The sequence below is a fragment of the Hippoglossus stenolepis genome, chromosome 15, assembly GCF_022539355.2.
Source record: "Hippoglossus stenolepis isolate QCI-W04-F060 chromosome 15, HSTE1.2, whole genome shotgun sequence".
Lineage (NCBI taxonomy): Eukaryota > Metazoa > Chordata > Actinopteri > Pleuronectiformes > Pleuronectidae > Hippoglossus > Hippoglossus stenolepis.
This window is the reverse complement of record NC_061497.1, coordinates 2,234,106-2,261,290: the sequence shown is the minus strand read 5'-3', so window position 1 is coordinate 2,261,290 and position 27,185 is coordinate 2,234,106. Positions and strand designations below refer to the sequence as shown.

At 39.9% G+C, this 27,185-nt stretch overlaps 1 protein-coding gene across 6 annotated transcripts in view; it reads left to right on the top strand.

Annotated features, from left to right (window-relative positions):
* pknox2 (pbx/knotted 1 homeobox 2) overlaps positions 1 to 27,185 on the top strand; it is a 96,920-nt gene that overhangs the window by 56,814 nt on the left and 12,921 nt on the right. For 5 of the 6 annotated variants that reach the window (XM_035177699.2, XM_035177703.1, XM_047343633.1 and 2 more), the window contains 6 exons: positions 224 to 360; positions 1,151 to 1,162; positions 17,317 to 17,488; positions 19,978 to 20,163; positions 20,340 to 20,475; positions 22,420 to 22,517. In XM_035177699.2, the coding sequence (XP_035033590.2) occupies positions 224 to 360; positions 1,151 to 1,162; positions 17,317 to 17,488; positions 19,978 to 20,163; positions 20,340 to 20,475; positions 22,420 to 22,517 (741 nt within the window). The remainder of the gene's footprint in view (positions 1 to 223; positions 361 to 1,150; positions 1,163 to 17,316; positions 17,489 to 19,977; positions 20,164 to 20,339; positions 20,476 to 22,419; positions 22,518 to 27,185) is intronic. The other variant, XM_035177700.2, reaches the window with a different exon arrangement.

The window sequence follows — 27,185 nt, the reverse complement described above, 5'->3', positions numbered from 1 at the left end:
CTGCACAACATTATACCTGCTAAACTTGAACATGCTAGCATTTTAATTGTAATAAAACTAACATCCTTATTTTAGCATTTTGCTCAAAGCACAACTCTACCACCTCCAAGGGCACTGTTTTCTTCAACTGGACAATACTGTGAAACTTCTCAAAGGATATTACAACTACTTTTGTTTTTAAAACATTAATTACATTTTGGATCTTTTTATTTTGTGTCCCCAGATGACGGGCACCACTCAGCAGAACGCCAAGACCCCACAGGTCCATATCCCAGCAGCCACTGCAGCAGGAAATACCTCCGTCAGTGCGACCCTTGACCCACAGGCCCAGCTTGAGTCGGACAAGAGGGCTGTTTACAGGTTGGTTCAATCTCCTATAAAAACATGTATTAACGTTATTGTAGGGCCCATACCTATATATCCTGTGTGAAGGATGCACAAATCTGAATTCCAAAATAATTGCCAGATCATCCCAGTCAACATAGAGCACTTGACATGGTCAACTGGAAGCAAAACACCATTATGTTAATCAATTTGCCTCTTGGTGAAATGTCAGTATTTGGCCCAATATTTGTCATTAAGCATTATTCTACCCTTGACTTGTTCCTCTTTTGGAATGATTACTGCATTTTCTCCCTAGCTTCGTGCTGGCTTTAAGAAATTGTAAATTGACTTGATGTGCCAATGAATGCCACAAGCACTGGTGCTGTTTTTAATGTGTTCTCTTAAACCAGCCATGACATAAAAGCTTTTGAAACTGCACTTGAAGGGTGCATCCTTCAATTTTCACTCAGTGTCGTTCTTAAACCAAAGAGCACCTTCAGCAAATGCTTTCACTTATCAAAGGCGAGCAGAGGCTCCATTTACTCTTTGAATTTTATAAATTGACTTTTAAATAAACATTTGACATAGCAGCAGATATAACAGCTCCTATGTCTCATTATTAGGCAAAAGCAATTAACATGAATAACTGAAACTCTTAAAATTACATCCTTCGCAATGTTCTTTTGGACAATAACATGTAAAAAAAAAACATACTTAAACCAGAGAATACTGTCAAAATGATACCAGAAATTTTAATGTGTAAGGTTTCAGCATGGTTCCAGACTTTAATTTTAAAACATAATTTATTTCTCTTTCACGCCAACAGTCATTTTCAAAGGTAAGCATCACTCTTCAAATCATAGAGACCTCATTCAGGAGTTTAGGTCAATTCACTAGTCCCTCCCCATTTATCGAAGGCCATGTGTAAATTTTGAAATGGTCCTTTATCATTCCTAAAAATATTAGTGCACTTTCTTTACATAGACTCTTAAATCACTTTGCACTAAGCATTGTGAAATGTTGTGTGACAATTTCCACACTGATCTGTAGAGAAGCTCCTTCCTTTTAATTTCCTTCATATTAGGTTGTTTACAGATTTGTTTCAAATGTTACGCTTTTATTTACCATGTAGAAGCCCTTCAAGGCATCACCTTCTTAGGTGTAGAAAATAAGAAAAGAAAAAAAAAATCACTGCTGGGTGAAATCCAAAACAGCAGTGAAAAAAAAACACCTCACTCCACTCTCAGCTTAGAACTAGAATATTGATGCACCCTTATAATGAGCTTGTATTATCTATTTATGAAGTAAATTATTCAAAATACAGACATTTTTAATCGTGCTGGGTGATCTCCTGGTGAAGGCAGCGCACCAACAACTGACTAGATTTGTTGAGCCAAATGAGGCACAAGCTGCTGTGCAGTCTGGTGCAGCCCGTCAAGTCGAGATGACACTGCAGACTGTGTTGGGCCGCCTGTCCCGGCTCCTCGGGTCCCACCCGCGGGTATCCGCCACTGCTGTCTGAGGAGGTGCGAGCCCCCGCGCTCAGGCCTGAGGCGAGCGTCTGTAAAGTCCTTAGCAGCTCCTCTGAGATACACGGCTGCCTTTGATGTGAGCAGCCATGTTTGAAGCAGCTTGGTTTGGTGGTTGGGGGTGGGGTGGAGGAGTGGTCCACATCAGTAAATCAGCCCCTCTTCCACTTCCACATTCTTTTTTTCTTGCCTCAGCTTTTCTCCTCTTCCCCCCTCAACCACATATAGAGGGGAGAAGAGAAGAAGCTCCCAGGAGCAACAAAACACAACAAGAATAATTGTAACAAAGACATATAGAGCTTATTATTTATATGGGTATTTCAATGGGGTCTCAGCTACCCAGCTCTCTTGAAGTCCTCTGTTGAGAATATATTAATGTTAATAATGCTAATGTACTATTAGTTGCTTGGTTGGAGTACATCTATAAGAGCTAAGATCTGTCTGTCCCTTCTCCATTGTGTTAATTAATGTAAAACAGTTTTTAACATGCCTGGTAGGTTAGAAAAAAAACTGCTCTGTATGAAAGAAAAAGCCATATCTGTAAAATTCATGGCAGTATAGGTAAATATATATACGCAGACACACACACACACACACACACACACATATTAATTTATATAATTAAATTTAAATGAAACTGCCCCTTGAACTCCAACACTTTCAATTCCATGACCTTGCCTATTTGACTACAACAGATTTCTGTCTCACAAACCCAAACAGTTGTAATCTAAAAAAAAAAAAGTGATAATAGTATTGTTTTTTCCAAAGGCAACAATTACAACAGCTTCAACAATAAAAGCTGCTGTTTGTTTTGTTTGGACAGTCTCGATTAAAACTCTAATCATGAGTCTTTTCCTGATGAGTTATAGAAATTGAGGCAGCACATATTGCACATGTTAATGGTAACATTGACATCCGCACTCTAAATTCTAAGATCATTTTCCCAAACCTACCTCAGTCTGAAATAAAGGAAAATGACACACAAGCAGAACTACAGTTGTGCATCTCCACCATGTTTATAGAGCTGTATTGGCCCTAACTGAACAATGCTGGAAAGAAATGGTTCATTTGTGGACTTATTAGCCAACACATGAGTCACCTCTAGTTTGTAAAACAGACTTTCTGTATAGTTGTCCTGCTACATGATGTCACATTGTCAGTCGTTGAATTGGTGGAGTGCCACTTTAAATACAGATTTGCTGTCATTAAGTGGATGAAGGTTTTAGTTCTTAAATATATGTCTAGACAAGCCTTTGAAGAGCATAAGGGTCTGTATCCTTTTCTCTTGCAGGTAAATGCAGTTGTAATATTATCAGTGTGTTGTGACACAACAGGGACACAGGGTAGAGTTATAAGATGGCAACTCGAGTTACTTCCCACTTAAATGGTACTATGGAGGATATAGAGTCAGCTGAGTCTGTAAATGTGTGTGATAGCCAATTAAAATGTTGTGATCAACGGTGTCAGCGGCAGCACCGAGCTCAGGGAGCGACTGGAGTTGAGGCTTCACCAGTATGTGCTGTTAAATATGATTATTTGTAGCTCCTAAGTGAAACCCTGGCTGCTCCGTATTTAGACGAAGCAGAGCAGATCAGAATTTTAGAATTTTTTTGTCCTTGCAAGGAGCTAATGACTTAACACACCTTGTTACCTTGTTATAAACACAATTAAATTTGACTTCACAAGTCACAGTCTCCCACAGTGAGTCAAATTATGTAAAAAGACACAAATAGCACTCTTATTTTAATCGCCGTCTGATCTGCCAGTTCGAGCCTCTACACAGTGCTCATATGGGGGCTGTAGACTTTGAAAAGAGAAAAGCACAGAGAATCAGTATCTCTGCCATTTTTCTTTAATTATTTTCCTCAGGAAGTGTGTGTGGGCTTTAATGTTTCTTTTCACTAATTGCTAGAATGCCAACTTTATGAGGAGATGTGTGGTTTCCTCTTTCGCTCGCTCTGTCTCTCTGCCTACTTTGTTATTAGCAGCGGAGTAAATGTGTGATAGGGTAATTAGCCTAATGAGTTGTGGCATTTACTATAAAGATCCCTCTGGATTCTCTGCATCTTATTAAAAAGCTGGTAAGGGTTTTGTTTTTCAGCTTGCGGATGTAGTGTTCACAGCTGATGGAGGCGGATTCGGCTCCGAGATGGAAACATGCACTTAATTGAAAGAGACATCATAATAGTCCTTTTGTTGTTTCTTTTTTAATAACATGCATGTCCTTGTAAATCTTAGAGACATCTCAGGTAGATGCGCTGTTTTGACCAGGACATGCTGCTTTAAGTAGTGGTTATAATTTGTTGGCCGATGAAAGATGATCTGATAACCCAATACACACCGTGTCAGATTCAGTGAAAATCTCCTCAGCTGTCCCACTTTGTGTGTGTGCTGAAATAAAATCAGTTCCCTACACAGCCCTCTGTCTATAAATGGCAAAGAAATAATGTGGCTCAGAGTAACACAACACTACTCCAGTCAATGAGCGTTGATGCCCGTGCACTGGGTGAAGGTGAGGATTAGCCACATCCTAACGACTAGAGCCAGTTTAAGGATTAACAGGGGAAAGAGTAGTCTACTCTAGTAGTCTACTGAATAACATTTTTTTTAAAAAAGATAATAATCTTCTGTCCCGATCAGCTAGCAGGCAAACTCTTATCATTTCTCGGCCCCCTGGTAATCAATATTAAAACCACAGCTAAAAATCTAGGTGTCACATTCGATTCTCATCTGCATTTTAAAATACTCATTAATGAAATCATTAAATCCTGCTATGATCCATCTACGAAATATTTCCAAAACTAAATCAGTTATCTCTCCCTTACTTAGAAAAGCTATTACTTACCTTTGTCTTTCCCGCCTGGACTATTGCAACACACTGTAGACATGCCTTAGTCAAACCAGTAACTCGTTTGCAGCTTGTTCAAAATGCTGCTGCTCGTATTTTAATTAAAACAAACCACAGGTCTCATATCACGACAATCCTTGCTTCCCTTCACTGGTTGCCAGTTAAATCAAGGATTGATTTTTAATAACTTTCAAAGCTCAACATGGGCTGGCCCCCTCTTACATTTTGCAGCTCTTGACTCCCTACAATCCCACTTGCAACCTGAGACCGACCAGCATGTCCTTGTTAGCTGTCCCTAGGTCCAGGCTGGCTACTCAGGGTTAGTAAGTAAATCACTGCTCAAAACGTTTTTTTTAATAGGAAAGCGTTTTTAACATGCGATTTGTAATTCTGGTAGTACCGTATTGTTTTAACTCCTTTATTCCTTTTATCTTACTTTTATTGCAACCACATTTTTTGTAGTTTCTTAAATAGGAAAGCTTCTGACTCTGCTGCCTATGAGAGTAGGTATTTAGTGTGGTTTAAAAAGGCATAGAGGTAATGACGTCTGATCAACTGAGCGGGCCACATGACTTTCATAGTACTGCCGTACAAGCCAGTAGCCAGTCGGATTTACCTTTTGCCTCAGCCGACCCTCAGGTTCGGCTTTTAACATTATTACGATTAAAAGGCTGAAACACCTGATGACGCCAAAATTACTGAAGATTATTATTTTCATTACAACAACCAGTCTTACAGAGTTCAAATGTGATTGAACAACTGTTCCTTGGCCCTTAAAGCTGAACTGAATTGAATACCTTTTATTATTTTTTATTTTTCTTTTTGCCATGGATCTTTTTTGTGAAGCATTTTGTAACCTTGTTTAGATAAGTGCTATACAAATAAAGTTATTATTGTTATCATTACTGATCGGGGCTGCAGGTGAGAGACATGTGGAAGCGTTAAAGAAATGTCATGGAATGTCAACCACTGGTAGCATGACGGTGGTGTATCTCCACGACATAATCACGTTGTCAAAGAGGTGAAATGGATGAGGAACAACCCAAGAGGAGAAGGTCAGATGAAGTAAAATTAAAAAAGAAGTGCTATGATTAAAGGTGAAAAGATCAGTCAGGGTTTCCAATGTTAGAAACTGCTTGGTTTGACTGGGAAAGAAATTCCTCTGATTTATATCCACTGGGACCTGCCTGTAATCTTCCGTTTATGGATGTTTTGATGGTCTACCAACCATGATGGCCAGTCCAACTATTGTGGACAGACCTCGCAGAGCTAAAAAAAAAGTGGCTGTGTTTCTACTTGCTTGGTTGGTAACATTAGTTTTCGTTAAAGTTGTTGTTGAGTGTTTTTTTTTCCTGTTTGCCAACATTTGTGAAAGCTAATCCTAATTAGCAGGTACCAGAGCAAATGTCTCTGTCCATTGCGGGCCCACGGACATTCGGGTGAGGCATGTTTTGTCATCAATTCACACGCTGATGACGCAGCATCAGGGGCAGTTATGGGTTCAGTGTCATGCTCAAAGACACTGCAATTTACTTACCCAGAACCAAGGCAGTAGTTGCTGGCTCATTATTTTCTGTTTGTTTGTTTATCATACATTTGGTTGAACAATGTGCAGAGGGTTTAAAACCATGAAAACCTAAATAGACAAGTTTTCAAGCACAGTGGATTTATTTGCATAATTAAAAAAAATTCTATGCTATAGTTAATAGTCTTTGATAGCTTTGATACAAACTGACTTCTCACTCATCTGTCACCGTGGCTTTGTAAAAACCACTAACTCCCACCAGTTGTTACTCCATTGTGTTTTGGATGCTGTTTTGTATTCCTATTTTTATTTTGAAGACATTATCAGGTTTGTTTTCTTCTTCTCACTCGACCTTTTATATATATATATATAATTTTTTCTTGAAAATTTTTATTTTTTGTGGACATTTTAATTTAACAGAGATAATGTTGTTTTCAAAATCTTTCGTTTTGTAATTGCATTTTTGTATTTTATCAGATGCAAAAATAACATTATATCTGCATCATGTGTTAGCCATTGGCTGCTCCTTAAAGGGGACATAGCATGCCCATTTTACCACAAGTTGATATGGTTCCTTGGGGTCTTAATGAAATGTCTGTAACATACTTTGGTCAAAATACCACAAGGATCATATAAAACAGCACCCTTTTTACCCTGTATAAAACAGCCCTCCACCGAGTGACCTGTTTTGAGTGCCTGTTCCTTTAAATGCTAATGAGCCAGCTCCCCCCTCCCCCCTCTCCCCCCATGATTTTAAACGATATAAATTACATATTTTATATGATATAAATTATCAAATATGCATCCCATACTTTGTATTCCCCTTGTTGTCCTGGAGTTTTAATTTTCCCAATCACATAATTAAATGTCCCCTCTGCCCATCCACTACAAGCACACAAGCAGACAGACAGAGAGAGAAAGAGAGGGGGCTATGAAGACCATCATTTACCCCGAACCCCGACATTCAACGGGTACAACAACAAGCGGAGAAAGCAGAATCGCGGGCTGACCTTATATATATACAGTCTATGGGGCTGACCAGCACGGAGAAATGCACGTCCGTGTGAACAGCCAGGCGGCTGCGTTGCTTGAGAACGGCGCTGCGCTGCCTCGCAGAGGCGCTTCCGCGTTAATGTTGTGCCTATACTGGCGTACAGTAGTGCTGAACACTGCGGAAGTGTTACAGTAGTGCTGAACACTGCGGAAGTGTTACAGTAGTGCGGAACACTGCGGAAGTCTTCCACACTGCTGGCTGTGTGGCGCTGACACAAATTCCAGCTCACGCCGGGAGGGCGCGGTCGCGCCCGAGCAACTGCTGCAGCCTCCCAGTCCCAGCGATCCAGACAAATGCCACATGTGAGTGAATCGCGGGCTGACCAGCGGAGAAATGCTCGTCCCGTGTGAACAGCCGGCTGCGTGCTTGGGAACGGCGCTGCGCTGCCTCGCAGCCTCGCTGCCTCCGGTGTAAAACCGGTGTGATGGGGTGGGGGGTGAGGTGGGGGTGGGCCAAGACCATGTAGGTAGACTTCCAGTACCTTGTTACGACACAAAACCCAGGAAGCTCAATCAAGTCGCTCAAGCATGACGTTTCTGACTTAGAGGAACTATAACAAAACGCGCGAGTGTTTTTGGGTTGGTAGACATGCCAGATACCCACATTAACCTGTAGAAGCACTAACAAAGTGGAATTTGCATGCTATGTCCCCTTTAAATAAGGGTATCAGCTTTAGCCATTGATGCACACTAGTCAACCACTAGTTTTAAAGGTTCAGTGTGTAGAATTTAGTGACATCTAGTGGTGAAGTTGCATGTGGCAGCTGAATACCCCTCACCTCATCCTCCCCTTCTAAACATGAAAGATAACCTGTGGTAGCCTTCAGTTGTCTTAAAAACTCAAAAGGTGTTTAGTTGGTCCAGTCTGGGCTACTGTAAACAACATGGCGGCCTCGGTAAAGAGGACCCACTCCCGATGTAAATATATAGTATTTAACTGTAGTATTTAATATAAAGGGCCAATTCTTGGGTCAAGAAAACAACAGTTTGTACAATTTAGATGAATCACACTAGTAAGAAATATCATTAGGATTATTTTATATTACATTTTTGCCAATAGATCCTTTTCACCTAAATCTTACACACTGGACCTTTCGGGTCTCCCCTTTCACTTGAGTTAACTGCTTGACTAGTGTGTTTTTCAGATATCCTCACAGGCTGTATTACACATCTGCTGTATACTGTTAAAGCCATTTTCATGGAGCTATTCCAGAAATGAAGGTTTTACCTAGATACCTCTTTTCTTACAAGAACGTATTCGTCAAATTAGCTTAAGAAAGAGTACTTTATGATATGAAACACATTTATTTGCATCAGAAAGTGGGAGTAAACAGGAAGAAAATTGGATTCATTCTGTGTTTTGACACTGGTGGGATCTTTTTACAAAGATGCCAGTGTTGCAGTGCCGCTCCCTGTATGGTGCATATTATCATTCACTTCTCTCCATAGTGGGTCTTTGCTGAAAGCCTCTCTCATGCTGGTCAGCCCGGGTATTTTGCATTGGGACTGGATTTAAGGGTTTGTGTGTATCTGTGGGAAGGTTAACATGCTGTCATGCTAACAGTCAGCACTCTGCAATAGATATAAGAATTTATTCAGCCTCGGGAGAGTTTATGCTTGTATATGCACTTGTTGTAAATGGCATAAAAGAAGTAAAAATTTGAATACCTCTCGTGTCATACACAGCAGGAGGGAGGACTTTCAATTTGACACATCCATGGACAGCATTAGCCACATTTGTGCTTGCCTGTGTGTTTGTCTGCCTCCGTAATGCACCATAAAGTCTGTTTATCCTCACTGCCACAATGCGGCAATGCATCCTCGACCACTGTGCTGCTCTTCCAGCAGCAGAAAACCTCTCACCGTCTGACAGGCTTAAAACAGGCCATTCCTCCTGCATTTAGTAGGTTATTGTGTATTGCTGCACTGTCACTTCTTAATGCGGTAAAGTGTGTGAAAGCTCAAGTGGTTTTATTGCCTACTTCTTTCAGAAGCTCTTGACTTTTGATGAGAAAGAAAGTATACATTTTTTTTTTAGGGCAACTTAGTTATCAGTGGTATCCTTTTTTTTGTACAAGATTGGCCCTCAGAAAAATATAGAGGGGAACAGAACACCATTTTAACTTCACAGCTGTCCAACAAAGGTTAGTCTATACTTCTGTGCAGAACTAACGCAGAGCCTATGAGCTCTATACACAAGTGGCCTATGGTAGCATGAGCATTTTTAATAGTGCACTGGTGCGTCTATGTTGTCTATACTGCCATAATGCTTGGCGGTGGAGTTTCTGTGCTAATGTGTTGACCATGTTCTTACAAACAATGATGACTGAAACTGAGCTAATCATGTCAGAGATGGAGCTTATAACAGTTACTTTCACCGAAAAGAAGAAGAAGAAGAAGATGATGATGATGATGATGATGATGATGAGTGTGACCATTGAACCAACTCAGGCAGATGGGAGGCGAATTTTCTGTGCTGGTTCAGCCACTAGGAGACATGGTAGGAGGAAATGCGATGCTACCAGGTGGACCAATCACAGTTGTTGTGGTCTGTGCCGCAGTGGTGTGTTTCTACATACGTTATGGTTCATAGTCATTTCTCATCTGTATACACCTGCTGGGAATATGCGGCTGTAAGGTTGTATAAAGACTGGACGGAGCCTTCAGGTTCAGGAGGCCTCAGAGAATCTAATTTCCAAAAAGAGTTTAGGAGCAGACATGAGAATGTAAAACCAGGTTTGAAAATAGAGACGAGGAAACAGGGTCTATTCGGATTGTGTCAGCGGTTCTTTGTGTGTGCATATGTGTACAGTATGCGTGTGTGTGTGCATACCCAACCCTACACAGGGTGCGCTTCAGACTTGTAGCCCGAGGAAACAGGGGCCTTGTTGGCAGCAAACGCAGCAGGACTCCACCACAAACTGGCTTCTAATATATATGGGTACAGCAGGCCTGATTAGCTGGCAAACAGTGGGGAGCAGAGAGAGTGAGGCAGAGAACTCTCTCTCTCTCTCTCTCTCTCTCTCTCTCTCTCTCTCTCTCTCTCTCTCTCTCATAAATACATACCTTCAAACCCTACCCCCACCTCTTTCTGTACCCCCTTGGTGGCCTGCCAGAATATTGTGAAAACAGGCAAACACGTCTTGTTCCTTGGATGGCTGCGCTGCCTTGATTTGAGCCTATTTTCATGCACAGTTCTGCGTCTGCTGTTTTAACAGGGAAAAGATGAAAAGACCAAATTCAGTGGTATAACTCAAATTCAAAGGGTTGACTCCAGGTGGGATTTAGAGTTGAATGTTGATCTCAGTTAGCAAAAACATCCCACTGCAACGTCCATTGAGTCGCTGTTCATGAGATTTTAATTGTATCAATCTTCCTCAGCAGATGTAGTAGCACATGTGATAAGATTGTAAATTGTTATGTTATGTATTTTTTTACTTCAAGTAGCTGTAATCGCTATATTCATAACAGTTGTATGAAATTATCATGTGCAATGTGAAAGGTGTCACTGGCAATTAACTTATAGCGAATCATCACCTGAATCTGCAGCTCCCCTCTGCTTTATGGAGCTCAGTTTATTGTTTATCTGTCCAGCTCAGACTTTTTGTTCAACAAAAAAGCTGTAAAAAGCTACAGTACACTACGTGCTCAGCAGCAAACAGCAGACAGGCACAGTAGCTAGTGAACATAGTGGAGCATTAAAGTGCTAAAAAGTCAGATCTCCCACAGGATTTGGTAGTGACCAAAAACAAAGCTAAAGCGAATGAACTTGCATTTAACAATTGGACACAAAAATAATTCTCGAAGAATGACAATGTTGCTCTGTAACTTCTGAGTGTGTAAATAAGCTAACAAGTTCACCATATCCACTAAATGTAGCAAAAGTAATCCTAAATAAATATCTTTTAATAATTGAAGTGTACATGTGTGGTCATCTGATATGCTTTTTTCAGGTGGGTTAGTACAGTGATACAGCGCTAAAATCAGAACAGAGATTTCATTCTAAGACTCTTTTAAATGTATCAGTGTAGAAGTATCATGAAACTACATTTTTGATGTTGGAATCTATTTGACAGAAAAAGCTCATTCCAGCTCAAGAACAGCTACTGAATCTTAACAACTATGACTTCACAGTGTGTTCTTAGGTGTTACAATAGTTATCAACCTCCAAGGCATGTCCTGTTTTACCTTTTTTGAAGTTTACTTCCCTCTAATCAAACATCAAAAATCAAGTGGCACATTATTTCCCCCCTCGGCCTCTGATTCACTGACCATAAAGCAGATGCCACTAAAGCTGCCACGTCCCTCACCTTCATGTTTAAGTCATCACGATCCCCGCTGGCCTCTGATTCTCCGTTTTGGGCTTTTCGTCGGGGACCGTGCTGACTCCACTCACTGGCCGTCCTGTAAATCGCTCTTTTATGGCCCTTGTAATGATCCCCCAGCCGGCCATCTCCACTCCGTCGCACTGCAGATAGAACCTGCCGCTTCTGGCAGCCAACATGGGGGAGCTCAGCATGGTTGGTGAAGGCACTAGAAAATACACGCACACACACACACGCACACACACACACAGGCAGACACATCCGGCTATGTTCTCGTTCATAAAAATGCATGCCTTTTCACACCCCATCTACCTTAATCCCAACTTCCTGTGTAAAGGTCACAGAAAGTGCCCGAAGGCTGGTGTTTTTACCTCACTGCAAGTTGTCGAGGTCCAACTGTGCACAATGGCATGTCGTCAAGGATAGATGTTTCCTCACGCAGACCCTGATTGCCTTGATACCATTAGCCTTTACGTCATTTATTCCTGAGCCGGATGAGAAACCACGACTAGGTGGAGCTCACAATTCTCATAGAACACAAGCACTAAAGCTAATCTCAAACACCCATGTCCACCTATTGTCAACGTTTCTCAGCTAAGCACGAAATAAGCGAACATGACAAGTTATGCCTCTGTGTATTCAGTCACAACAGCTCCAGTGAGGCTAAATAAGTACGGTTTTCCCCTTTTAGTAAAACAGCAAAACATTTGTTGTCTTATGTTGTTTTGGTGTAATGAGATTATTCTGTGAATGAGTAGGAAAGTATGATGTTTCATCATCAACAAAATATAGTGACATGATGTGACATGAAGATACATTTCTTATTGAATGAAGATAAATTGCTACCGGCATCAAAAAAATATATTTCTATAAAAAGGACATTTTTGTCATGATGTCAATGAGACATACAGCTGCGGCTCATATTTTATTTTGAAATCATACAAACATGACTTGTCTGTGTTTCATGAATCCGAGTCTGATTCTCTTTCAGGGTTTTGTGAGGCGACACCTTGACGCACACTGAACCAACATCAGTTGTTTTCTTCAACACATCAGACATTCTGCTGTCGTATGGATTGTCACCTTTAATTGCTAAGTTGGCTTGTTTATATATTTGTTATTTGTGTTTGTTTTGTAATGCACACATGAATATTGTATTAAACTGCCATAGTGTTACACAGTCTGTAGTGCTACCCACAATGCCCCTGTGTCCTCAGGCTCTGTGGTGCCGCATCTTCTTGACAGCAGATGTCTCTGAGTAGACAGGTTAATTAGTCTTTTAGTTTTTATGTCTTTGTGATGTTTATGAAGCACATCAACTTCTTTGAGTGTCACTTTTGTTGACTCTAGTCTGCCGACATGTTGTTTTCTTCCTTGTTTATAGATGTTAACACTCACAGGAGAAAAAAAAATACTGTACAATTAGATGATCTCTCCTCATTTTCAGAATTAAATCACTCTGTGTAATAAAAATAAAACCGAATGTGAGAGTAAATAACTTGTGAAGACACCATCTGCAGTGGTGAGTGACCCTGTTTGCTCTCAGTTATAGTCCCTCTTTCCTCCCCCCACATTCTTTTCCACCCCACCACAAGCAGACATTAAATAGACAAGGCAGAAGCTCTCCACTCTGCACGTGACCACCCCCTGTTTAGTATTCCTGCCACGTCTGGCTGAGGGAGCGGCATTAAATTGGGATCAGGCAGATTAGAGTATAATATAGACGACTATTAAAGGCTGCAATTGAGAGCCATGGGTTAGAGCCTGAGCAGGGGCCCAGTCTGCCTCCATGCCAGTGCAATATACACTCACCGAGACAATGACACTGTGTGAAATGAAAATGCAAGAAAAAAAATATGACCTCCACTCGATGATCATCATTAACCAAACAACTACCAGTAGGCTAAGTGCAAAAATCATTATCACTCCTTTAACTTCAAATGATTTCTCTATTTTTAACCTTTATTTAAACGACCACACTTCTGAATCTGTTGGTCTGTCTTATTGTATCACCTGCTACTAACACTGAAACAAATGTTAAACAGAGTGAACGTTTAGGCAAGTGCTTTTCTAATGGGGGTCCATGCACACAGCCAGGTGGGTCTGTAAAAAGTCTTTGGATTCACTAATTTCATGTAATTAAGTCAAAATGTAACAAAATAGGTTATGGCAAATTATTCCAAGGGACATACATGAAGGGGGGTTATCTTGTATGGGGTGATTGGCTGAGAAAGAAGATGAAGAAGCTCTGGTTTAGGCTGTTTTAACACTATTACTACCAATCACAGGATTTTAGTGATGTTGATGTTGATATTAGGTTGTGACTTGTGTATGTGACCACATGAATCAAAAAGGCGGGTTTGAGTACTTTAAGTAGCTCTCTGCACTACAACTCATGGCCAGTTATTCTTCAAAACATCTTTGGAACACCAAAGAGCATAAATATGCATCTATGGTAGTTAAACATATGACACGCCTGACTCATTGTCAACTACCAAAGAGGATGTCCATGATTTCCAACCAAAATACAGGTGTGAAAGTGACCTATAAGGCCACTGAGCTTTTCCTCACTCAGGCTGCAGAACATCAAGTTATTACTGCATCTTCTAATTGGTGAAAAAGTTCAGTCTACAAAACATCCTTAAAACCTTTAGTGTAGAATTAGAACATGTATGACACTGGCACAAAAAGAAGCTTCCCCCACTGATCCCACTGGGGGGCTTCCTGTCATTAATTAAAAATACAAAAACTTGTGCAATCAATGGAATGGAATGGAATTAGCCCAGATTCAGATTAGAAGATGCTTGAAATCCTTGAAAACACCTCTTCAGCCAAAACTACTGGACCTGGACCTGAGAATAATGATGCATCCATTGCACTTCACGTGGAATCTATTGCACTTCTTTCCGTCCTTGGAGAGGGATCCCTCACATGTGGCTCTCTCTGAGGTTTCTACATTTGTTTCCCATGTTGAAGGTTAAGGGCAGAGGATGATGCACATCCTTAAGCCCTTAATTGATTTAAATATTACACGATAAACCTGCTTACATTATATAACTTAACCGAGTGTAGATAAATAGTCTGGATGGAATAGAAAGGCTGAGAACAGAGATCACTGTGGTGAGGTCCAGCTCTTTGGGGCACAAATATTCATGTCATGCCAAACCTTTGATTCTCAGTCGACCCTCTGTCCAACTTCTCCTCAGATTTCATGGCGGCGTTCAGTCACCCTGGCCATTAGGGCAGCAGTTTTCCTCCAAGTGGAAGTGTTCGATAATTTTGCCATGTACTACACACAGCAGTGCAGTATGGGCCATTGCACAGTGTATCTGGGGGACCTTATATGAGTGACATTCCCTATAAAAGGCAGATGTTAACAATGTAGGTGACACTGTGAAGCCTAGCGCTGCCACTGGACCATATCCCATCCACTTAAAGATCTTTTTTGATCTCTTGCACAACCATGTGCGTATGTTCAGCATGTCCTTTAGGGAAAGTCATGGAGCTGCCTCACTATTAACAGCACAGTGAGGAAAGGAGGTTTGGAAAAGGAAGAAGAAAGGTTGCAACTTTTTCACTATAGAAAGGCAAGCACATAAGAGACTCTCATAAATAACAAGACCAAAGTTGCCATTTGTAATAGCAGTAGTAGTACTTATTTTAAAATGAATGGTGATGATAAGTATGAATTATAATGATCTGGAGTCAGAGATATCTGCAGAATTTGGGTTATAATTTCAATAGCACTCGTCAGTTAATCCCAAAGCTATATGATATTTCATCTCCTATACCTAATAAACCTAATAATTATTGCCCAAACTTTTTTGGTTTCTTGGTGGTGAGTATAAAGTGTACAATGTCTTGTGTGGGCTGCGACTTCACACTTAGTTCTAAACCTTAAAAAAGATAAAGAAAAGAGAGAGAGAGAGAGAGATATCTTGTTGTAACTAACAGAGTGAATATCCCTCTAAAATGTGACAAGCTGATACACTCCAGAAATTGATGATCAGACCTGACAAGAAAGAGCACAAGCGAGAGCTACTGGACTGTTAAACTTACATGCAAGATTGTGTCTGCCCCTCACTGTCAAAGAGACTGTTACTTTTTCCTCAAATGTGAAGGGATAAAAAGAAGAGCCACAGAGAAGCATCAACGTGGCGTCACTCATGGTCACTGAATATGAACTTGAACAATTGTTCTTGACTTCTCATCACAGCAGGCCAGAGAAAAGCATGTGATTTGCCAGGAGTATTTGCCACTGCTGCTCTGTGCTGTGTTCAGCTATTTTCATTTCTGCTTTTTTTTTTCATAGTTTCATATTAGATTTCGAAGGAATTGTTTGAAGTTGAGGGTAATGTTCAGTTCAGTTGTTGAGGGTTAAGGTCAGAGGATGTCACACCTTGTTAAAGCCCTATGAGACAAATTGTGATTTGTGAATATGGGCTATACAAATATTTGATTGATTGATTAAAGTCTCAAGGAAATGAGTGTAATTCAATGCAATGTCATCAGAAGCCACGAGGATACCTCTTCTCTTGTAAAGTCCATCATATCATTTTTTTATATTATATTTGTCACATTCTTTTAATTTCCTGAACAAACACAAGAGCTGTCACATTATGTCAAAATAATGCAGTGACGTTTTGTAGCAGAAACAATTTCAGCTTTGTATAAAAGATCTGCAGCAGATATTTTGGGTGTTGTTGATTACAACTTTTCCTTTGGGTGGTAGAGAGGTATTCTGGGAAATGTAGGAAATCCCCATCTGAGGTAAACATAGAGGAGACAAGTTAGTGGCTGCACCACAAGAAGGAACTGTAGAAATGCAGTAAAACAATGATTTAATTCCCTCTTGATGCCTGAAGTGGGTATACTCTTAATTTATGCCACAGATTATTATTTTTTTAAGATAAATATTGCATGTTATTGAAATGTGTAATACTACTCTTGAATATTTTGTTCACCTAGAAATTGGCCAATAGTATTTATACATTGTCCTTTAATTTCTGATGTAGATTTTGCATCAATACAGGCCCACAGACTTTAGGATGAGACAGGATCAAGCATTTTGAGTCGACTACTTCTCATTCCATCCACACATGGAAATTAGAAAATTATTCTCTCATCTTGCAAGTTATCTAATATTTCTGGACAAATATTGCAGTTTTCATTTATTTATATGATTTTATAAACAACTCCACTACATGTTATTATCATAATTTACAAGGTTTTTGCCATTAAAAAGTGCTCCCCATGGTTGACGTCTTCACTAGAGGCAGAATCTGTCACCATCAGCATCCTCTCTGACAGGGGTGGGTGCAGGCGCTGAACTACCATCACTACCTGAGCTGGTGGCTAGCAGCATCAAGGTAGCAGCATGAGGACGTTTCTGTTGAAATTTTTGTTTGGGTAGTTTGCGTCATGTTTGAATTTCATTAAAAGCTGTATTTTGTTGCGTTTTTTAACGGGATGGGCGATACTCCTCATACCTAAACCAACCAACCCAACTAACAAAGGCAACTAGTACTAACCTATCAGAGGCAGAGTAAGGTAGGTGATGCTTTCACTGCCGTAGGATAAAATTGGGTTGCAGGACACTATTGAATGATGCACACCAGAGGCAATTTAGAAGTAGATATGCTATGCTGAATATAAAATAAATATAATATAACATTTAAGATTGTCTCTCTCTCTCTCTTTCTGTTTCCTCAGACATCCACTGTTCCCCCTGCTGGCGTTGTTGTTTGAGAAATGTGAGCAGGCCACACAGGGATCTGAATGCATCACGTCTGCCAGCTTTGATGTGGACATAGAAAACTTTGTGCACCAGCAGGAGCGAGAACACAAGCCCTTTTTCAGCGAAGATCCAGAGCTCGACAACTTGGTGAGGCAACTCGTGACTCGTGACAAAGACTGCATGGAAATTATGAACAGCTTTCATTTGAAAAAGCTTCCTGTCTAAATGGTCAAATAAAAGAAGAAAGTGACAGAGCTGTAGATATTTCTGTTGGCAGTGCGTCCCGTCATCACCCCCTCCTCTTTCATGTAATCCTACACTTCCCCTTGTACTTCACCTAGCCGTAATTAAGAGAAGGAGGAGCTACCACCAGACAGAGACAAAGATGGAGATGAGGGGAAAAAAGAAAAGAGTGCACTTTTGCTATTACAGTATTGGGATGGCAGGCTGACAAGTGCTGAACAGTCAATTAACCCTGCATCTGTGTGTTTTATGAGGCACTGGGTGTGGGCATCCCTCCCAGAGGGCACTAACTCTTCCACAGGGCAGTAATGTTACACTGGGCTTGACTGGCTGCGAAGGGTGCAAGAGTTACTGGTCCCTTGATTAGGCGAGAGCAGTTTAATTAGCTGATTTATCTCCTCCTTGGCCGAGCACTTTCCTGTCCACTCTGTTGACCTTGAGTGGTGACTTTGAGGGAGTGCACCACAGAGTGCCTCGCAGAGTGGAGAAAAGCCAGGCTATAGATGGTCAGATAACTGCAGAAGAGAAAATACAAAATTATATGGATGTACATCATTCCTAATATAACGGACAATCTGGATGACAATCTGAAAATCTGAAAATCAAAATTATGTCATAGTGTTTTTCAAAATTCAGAATGCATTATATTGTTTTTATTATATTTAATACATGTCAGAGATAAACCTGGTCCCAAGCTGTTTCCTAGCAACACCACTCCAATGAAATGGTCTGTTAAATATCAGACATTTGACCATCAGTGTCATCTAACTCTAATATTATAGAAGGTCCTCTCTGACCCCTGCTACTGCATTCACTCGTCTTATTTGAAAATGTCGGAGCAGAGCAATAATTCCATTGTGGCAGTGGAGTTTCCTCAACACCTTCAGAGCCATCCCTCTGAAAAACTTTTAGGCCATGTGTTCTTAAATCCTGATGCCCGACTGCGGTCTGAATCCCCTCTTGGAACACTGTTTTGAATAAAATACTGAATCCCTGCAATCAGGAGAAATTGTTTGTCAGGAAGACAGTCAAATCAAAACGAATTATTAATCACAGAATGTTATTTGTATTTATCCTGCCCTGAAGTTTTGTACAGGCTAAACTTTCCTTGTTAATTATCATGAGTTTCTCTCTCTTTAACTTTACTTTGCAGGTTAAGTGTATTAAGGGACTCACTATTAAACAAATAGTTGGTTTTATCGTGCTGATTTCAAAATGGAAAGTCTTGTTCCCTGCTGTGCTAGTAATGCTTAATGTACAGTAAAGCCTTAAGTGAACATGATGGCAGTGATGAGGCTTAGCGAATAGCTATGTAAGTAGCTTTTACTTGAGTTTACAAAAAGATCACCCCTGAATGTTGGGAACAAAATGTGAAACAAAACAATATTTTACAAGAAAACTGCATCTCACAATCATCATTTTCAGAGGAAGTCTGTGGGAAATAGCTGACAGCTCAGAAAAGTTTTCAGACCCAGAAAAACAGATGACATACTGAGTTAAAAGAAAGGGGAGGATTGGAATATTTAAAATGTCTTGACTGTCTTTGGCTTTGTGGATCACTCCTGTAGTACATTTGAATATGAATGATAGCAAATTAAAAGAAACTCATTGAACAGACAAAACCTTAAACTCTACATGGCATTTCACCAACCTCATTATCATGTTGCCGTGGGAAATATTTTATTTGTTTAATCACTGAAGCCAGAAGAACCATTATTACTGACAGACAGGGGAGAAGCACCAAGTTTGACCTCTCAGCATTACATAGTAGATGCTTGTACTGATTTCTGGCTTTTGGAGTATGAAGGATGAAAGGATTACATCCCACCCCTCTGATAATTTTGCAATCTATATGCATCTGTGGAATAAACATTAAAATTGAATGTCTCTCCCCACTCATCAATAAAAGACATCACTTCCTCTCGTCACATCTCACTCTTTAAAACTGACTGTAAACACCTCAGATTACTTTTCCAGTCGGCTTTTCCTGACACTCTGGTTTTGGATTTAGTTTTACTCAATGTTAACATTGTTTCAGAATTGACTCAATAGCATTATAGCTATCCCTCAATTTTCTCCTCAATGAAAAAAATTGCTTTTGTAATGCCATGATATTTGTTAAAAGTAGAAAATCCATAAGTTTTCCCTTTTCTCTTTTAAAAATTGTATCGCCAACCAATTGATTGAAATATTTATACCCTTGTATTTTGGGGAAAATCCATTAAAATCCCTTGATTTTTTATTTATTCACAATGCCCTTACAATTCCATTAAAGACATCTTAATAAAGTCAAATTAAATGGGCAAATTGAAATTATTTATAACATTTTAAGGATGCAGTTTTGTATTATGTTGTGAATGTGATGAGTTTCATGATTTGTCTGTTTCCTTCAGATGGTAAAGGCCATTCAGGTGTTGAGGATCCACCTCTTGGAACTAGAGAAGGTCAATGAGCTCTGTAAGGATTTCTGCAACCGTTACATCACCTGCCTGAAGACCAAGATGCACAGCGACAACCTCCTCCGTAATGACTTGGGTGGACCCTATTCTCCGACACACACCAGTCTCAGCATGCAGCAGGTCAGTCAGACTGTGTGGACGGTACTGTTCCTTCATGGTATCCCTGTCTGAGTAGCACTTCCCAAGAGCCCAATCTTGTCATTTATCACTTGGTGGATTTTGCTGTTGGGAGTTTTTCCAGTCACAAACAGTAGTGCTACATGTTTGCTCACTAGTGTCTCTCTGTGATCCCCCAGGAACTAATTCAGACCTCCTCTCCATCCATGACCTCTGTCTCCAGCTCTGTTAACCCTTCAGGGATTGTGGTGCCCGCCGGGGGTCTGCAACAAGGCAATGTCGCCATGACTACCATAAACTCTCAACTGGTTTCCGGTAAGCATGAAATCACACACACATTAAAACACCATGACCTGACACTTACACCTACAAGATTCAAATTTTCGTAATATTCAATTTAATTCTATTTTATTTGTATTGTGCCGAATCAAAATACACTTTATCTCAAGGCAAAATCAGTGATTTTTCTGACTACTCTTTGAAAACTTTGACCTTCATGGTAGTTGCATTGGTACAGTTAGTTTCATTTCACACAGACTGTGGAGCTTCCTCATTGTTTTTCAAGTTTCCATTATCACACTTGCTTAACAATGCCCATATTTTTGCACCTCTCCAGTATTATAAGCACATATTAGGTGTTAAATCTCTTAACCCTCCCTTTCAATAAACAATATTTAATACTTGCTTTTCCACGCTCAAAACTGTAGTAATTAAAAGAGAAAACAAAGATTCATATTGTTTCTGACAGGGGGATACGTAGAATATCGAAATTAAACAGAGTTATGTAGTTATTTTGTTACTAGAGTATAAATGATCACTACCAGTTAGTATTGTGCATATATTGTACTCTGTTGAAGTTTCCATTCACTGATATCGAAGTGGTTTTGTTTTATATTATGTCCTTAATAGAGGGGCTTCTTTTACACCTGCCTCCTGGAATGTGAGGTCCCCCAAGGATCTATTTTGGGACGACCTTTGTTTTCTTTATGTATGCTCCTAACAGGTCTCATTTCCCAGAGATTTGACAGTAAATTTGGCTTGTTTGACTGTAACACATTGGTGATGCAAATATGTTTCAGGTCTTGTTCCGGCGTGTCACAATAAGTTTTACAATTTAACTAAGCTATCTATCAATTTTAAAGAGATTATTCAATTTTGCCCTTCTTTCACCCTTCTTTTCCAATCACACTTCATCTATCATTCATAATTCAAAATGCTGATGCTCAACTCTTGCCAAATGATATATAATTTTAACATAATTTATTATAAATCAACCATACAATATTTAACTTTTTAATAATTTTGATTATTTGATTATTAATATTCTTCTTCTCTTTGATATTAAATGATTATTTTAGCAAATTTGATCACTTTTCTCTGTTTTCTTCTTTTACCTTTATATCTTTTATATATATATAAAAACAAATACTATTATGATGGATGGATGGATATATATCAAAATTCTCACCTCATTTCAAGACCAACACATCCATGCGGCCTGATATGGGTGCAAGTGCATTTGCCATTTAGATAATGTGGGTGCTGGTGGGGAGAATGTCGACTGCAAAAGGGCTTTGCACTGATCATGCCAGACAAACTGACACATGAGGCAAGAAACATTTAAAGCAATGTTTCAGTTTAAAAGTAACACCAATTACTATCTTGATTTTTCATGAATAATCCATAATGTGAAATAAAGTATATGTTAAACAATAATGAGCTTGGTTAGCATCTTGGTTCACTCCAGCCAAGTAAACAGCTTTCAGACATGATGTGTAAGGTTTAACTGCTATTACATAAAATGTTAATCTTCTGCTATAGTGGCAGATTTTTTGTGTTCTTGTGTATCAGAGAGCCATGGTATGTTTCTGTCAGTGAGTGCTTGGCTGGTAGGTTCTTATGATGTCAAGCCTCCACAGTGGAATGTTAATCCTGTCCTCCGGAAATCCCTTTTAACCCAAAATAAATCAATGTCTCTGCCTTTGATCACTACACATTGAAGAGCTCAAACAGACTGTGATAAGAGTGTCTTGATCAAGGCTAATTAACCCAGGAGCAAAAACACCCTCGCCTCTTCTTCTTTTTCCTGGGTTAAGGGGAACTAATGCACCTTGAATTTAATCATTTGGTCTCTTGTTTGCCTTGTTTTTGTTTGCGGGGCTGACAGGAAGTTAATAAGGCTCTGGTGGTAGAGCGGGATGTGGCTGCCAGTAGCTGCCGAAGCCACTTGATACTCATGATGGCAAATTATCCCCTCAGGTGGGACCCTGTACCAGCCGGTTGCCATGGTGACATCACAAGGGCAACTGTTAACGCAGGCACTGCCACCAGGAACCATCCAGATCCAGAACTCACAGGTAACGCTGCTGGGCTGCTGATGCTCAGGCCGACACACTCCCTCCCCGTGCCCTCATCACCCACTGTCTCAATTTGTTCTTATTAAACGGGGCCTCTCTACATCTCACAGAATGCCCCTGGGCGCCTTTTCATTCGCTCTGTCTGAACATGACCCCCTGCTGAGACACAAAATGGAAATTGTTTATTCCCATGTTGTGCAGGGCGCTGACATGATCCTGTCAGGTACAGCGGCAGTTGACAAATGTCATTATCTTACTACTAACTTTGTTTATAGATCAAATATTTTTAAAGATGTGATTTTCCGTGATGCAAGAAATAAAAATGAAAGTTGCCACAGAACAATCTGAATCCTAGATGTTGCATCTTATTGGTACTACTCCTCTTAAGGAGAGTAAAGTATTATGGCCGGGAAATATTATGCCTGCTAACGTTTTATCTCCTTTCTGTGAGGGTTTAGAACAGTCAACCCCACATGAATGCCTGGAATTGGATTTTTTATGACACAAGGACACATTTGTAGTTTGAATATTTCCTTTCTTTCGTGTTAGGTTTTTAACACTCGCTGGGTCTTAACCTCTTTATGAGCAAGAGGTTGTGGAGATGAATGAGCCTCAAACCTGTTTCAACTAATCAAATTAATTATTTAGCTGAGAGCTACTGTACATCATTCAAATGAAGAGACTGTAACAGAGTTAGTCTCAAAATGCAAACAGGGGTTCACATTGCCCCTAATAAATGAAAAAATGGAAATTGGCCTCAATACCGGACATTTGAAATCAGCTCAGCCATGTGTCTATTTGTCACTGAACTTTGTTCCTGTGAAGTGACCAGATTATCATTACCATCCATCCATCCATCCATCCATCCATCCATCCATCCATCCATCCATCCATCCATCCACCTATCCAAGTAGACTTAGCTACTGTAACAAAAACATCTATGTATTTTTTAGCTTTACATCCTGATTGTGGATCATGATAGTGGATGATGATCGTGGATGATGATAGTGGATGATGATCGTGGTGGCAACTGATCATGGACTATGATTACATCAAGATTGCTTAGATATATAATACGTCTACTCACATTCTACCATTCCTGACAATTACTCCTCCATTTCACTTGTCATTGCTGCTCCCTTCATCTCTATCAGACATTTTCTTATTTATAAATACTTTAAATATTGACACACCTTTCCATTTTGTTAAAAAACTATTTTCTTCTAATAAATATTGTTATTTTGTTGATGTGTTCAGTTACACACGGCATTGCACTTCTGTCCGTCCTGGGAGAGGGATCCCTCACATGTATCTCTCTGAGGTTTCTATTTTTTTTTTTACTTGTTAATAGGGTTTTGGTAGTTTCTTCTTACTCTTGTTGAGGGTTAAGAATAGAGGATGTCACATCTTGTTAAGCCCTATGAGACAAATTGTGATTTGTGAATATGGCCGATACAATATTCTTACATCCCAATATAATTAATTTACTGGGCTTTATCTCTGTGTGATGAGTTAATCTGATGTATGTGTCCCATAGTGAATCCTCCCAGCTAAAGAACTTGTTAAAAACATTCGGTTTAACCATTCTGTAACTTCACTGTACCGTCTGCTTCTAAGGTGGTCGGTGGTCAGCTTTTTTTTAATATCAAGGTAGGAGAGGAGTGTTCGTACACAGACCCTCCCCTGTCAGGAGAGAGCGCATCAAGAGCAGAAACCTTCATCTAAAAGTAGAGAACCTCAGGCACTTGAGACCTTGTTTAGTTTGCTCACAGGATCTTTTCGGAGTCAGAATGTCTTTGTTTTGCTGTGTACAACGGAAGCACAGGGATTCTGACCTGGATAATTGGTGCTGGCTCATTAAAAGACAGTCACAACACAGGATGGAGACAACACAACAAAAGCTGAAGACAGAAACTTTTAGAGCAGACAAAATATTTTGTGTGAAAGCTGGTTAAACCTACAAAACACAAGAATTCTGTTTTTAAGTAAAATGTCTTGGATTGGTTATAGTAGCCCTGGCAAATTATCTCTGATGGAAAATTAGAGAAATAAATAGGAACAACTATTTTATTTATATATATATTACTGCAAACATTAAGGACCACTACGTTATTAAGACGTAAAATATGTTCTGATTAACATGAGCGTCTACATACTCCTTAGCAGGGTGTGTGGCGTTATTGAATATAAGAGACCAGGTTTTTATTGAGCCACACAACGGACTGGCAATGCACTATTAAAATATGCAACAGAGGATAATGAATTAAATTCAAAGGGAAAACCAATTTACCTTTTAAATTGAATTCTGCTCTTCAGAGTTGGAGCCTGTGCAATACGAGGCAGACAATTAAGTTGTAACTAGTTTTTGAACCACAAAAGAAATAACAAAATTAGAATTCAGAATTACAGATTAAATTTAGTTTGAATTTAAATACATTTTTAGGATGCCATTTTACAACCACTGCCTTTGTTCATTTTCTAGATATTTCAGACTTTGTGTATCCATCAGGGAAGCACCAGGGTACATAGATTAACCTGTGAGGCCAGTATTTGTCTGCCTTGGTACTTGCTTATAGATATGAATAAAAAAGTGTGCCCGGAGAGAGTCTCAGTTTCAGGCAGGTAATTCTGTGCTTGACAGTTAGAGGGGGCCTTGGTGAATAACTGCGACCCAGTCGAGGCCGAATATTACATGCAGGCTGGGAATTGAACACCGCCCCGTCACTACTTTGCCGACAAGCCCGGAGTAATCACACTCCCGAGCTTGGGGCCGCCAATTAATTCAACCTTGCTTTTCCCCCGGAACACCCATGATCCCATGGCTGAGAAGGGGGGGACGAGAGGAGGGTGGTCCACATGACACCCAGCTGCAGAGTAATGAGTCTTGTTCTGTGTAGGGAGGATGATGGTGGATCTGAGTGGGTGTGAATGTGCATTTATGGGCATTGTATCAGTGTCCGTTATTTATTTATTCAGGCATGCTTTTGTCCGGCATGATTATGCATATGAAATTTTCATAGGCGTTTAGCCACATTCAGAAAAAAGCACTGTTACTGCCTGGTGCAATGACAATGACAGATTAAAATGACTGGCTCATATTATACATCCATATTATATATAAAATATTTATGAATATGCAGGCATTAAAAGATAGAGTGTGTGTGTGTGAGTGTGAGTGTGAGTGTGTGTGTGTGTGTGTGTGTGTGTGTGTGTGTTATATGTGTTTTGATGTATAGTTCTTTGCACATAGTGTCACACAGGGTTTGCTAATGGTTGCTATTGAGGGCTCATTGTGTTTCATATTATCCGCCTCAGAGCCCACATACACTTTATCTCTACAGTGAATTGAACACACACATATCGTAGCATGGTGCACACACACACACACACACGTGTCTTTTTCTTTCATTTAGTTCATTAACCTACAGTCTTTCTCTGGGGACTTCACTATCCCTTAACCCTAAGTAATTCATGCTTCACCCTAACTCTTGTCTTAACCTTAATTTACCTTCAAATGAACAAAAACAATTCACATTTCAGTGTCTTATATCACACAGAAGGATTCATTCCTTATCATACCAGGGTAGCTGTATGTCTTAAAACATCTGGGGAATATCTTTCACTTCTGACAACTGCTGAGAGGATGTTGATAATCTATGTTGTATATTCTATATTTTTGTCAAATTGTAACGATTACTAAAAATATAAAGTCCAACATGTCTGTCACTCAGCCAGAGCCCAGACGAATATATACTTTCACTTTAAAAAAGCTAAATACTTTCTTCAAATCACATTACAACCACCACTGTGGTTTTTAACAAATGTTCCTCAAGCACAAGAAACAGTTTATGTGCTGGATTCTACTTTTAGTGCAGGATTAAGCCACATTTGATGCCTAATAGGATGGTGTATGTGGAGCTGAGTCAAAACAGTGTAATGAAGGAAGATGTCAAACAGTGAAACAGTGTGGCTCACTGATGTGAGCAGTGGCAGGTCTCTGGCACAGGGGAGCATCAGGACTTTGATCTGTACACCTGTTATTTGGATAAATATATTGTTGGTTTGGGTCTTTGTATGGGATTTGCTGATAAATAGAAAAATGTGCAATATCACAAAATACCATTTACTAATTATTTTCAATGTCGTCTTATCTTTACCCATTTAGTATCCTAGAACATCAAAGTTATTACACACACACACACACACACACACACACACACACACACACACACACACACACACACACACACACACACACACACACACACACACACACACACACACACACACCTCCACCTCCAAATGTACACTGCTGTCTGTCAAAGACAGCCAATAATGATTTCCCACTGACCACAAAGATTATCTTACATCAATCAAAAAAATAATAAGCCAAACACAATCACACTTTTTAGCAGCTCCTCGCTAATTCAGCTCCAAGCTCTGAAATCCAAACTTTTGACCTTGGGGCTTCCCTGAACCTCCAGCCTTTTCAACCTGGTGTAGCACCAAAGAGACCACTAACCCTGTTGTGTTTCCATGTAGTCAAGGGTGCTGCTTTTTCATATTTTAAGTATAATTACTCAAACTCAGTTACCATGGTGACACTTGAGGAGGTGTTTCTGCCCTTGCCACAGAAAAGACGATAGGTAATTGGTAGTCTCCCTTTGT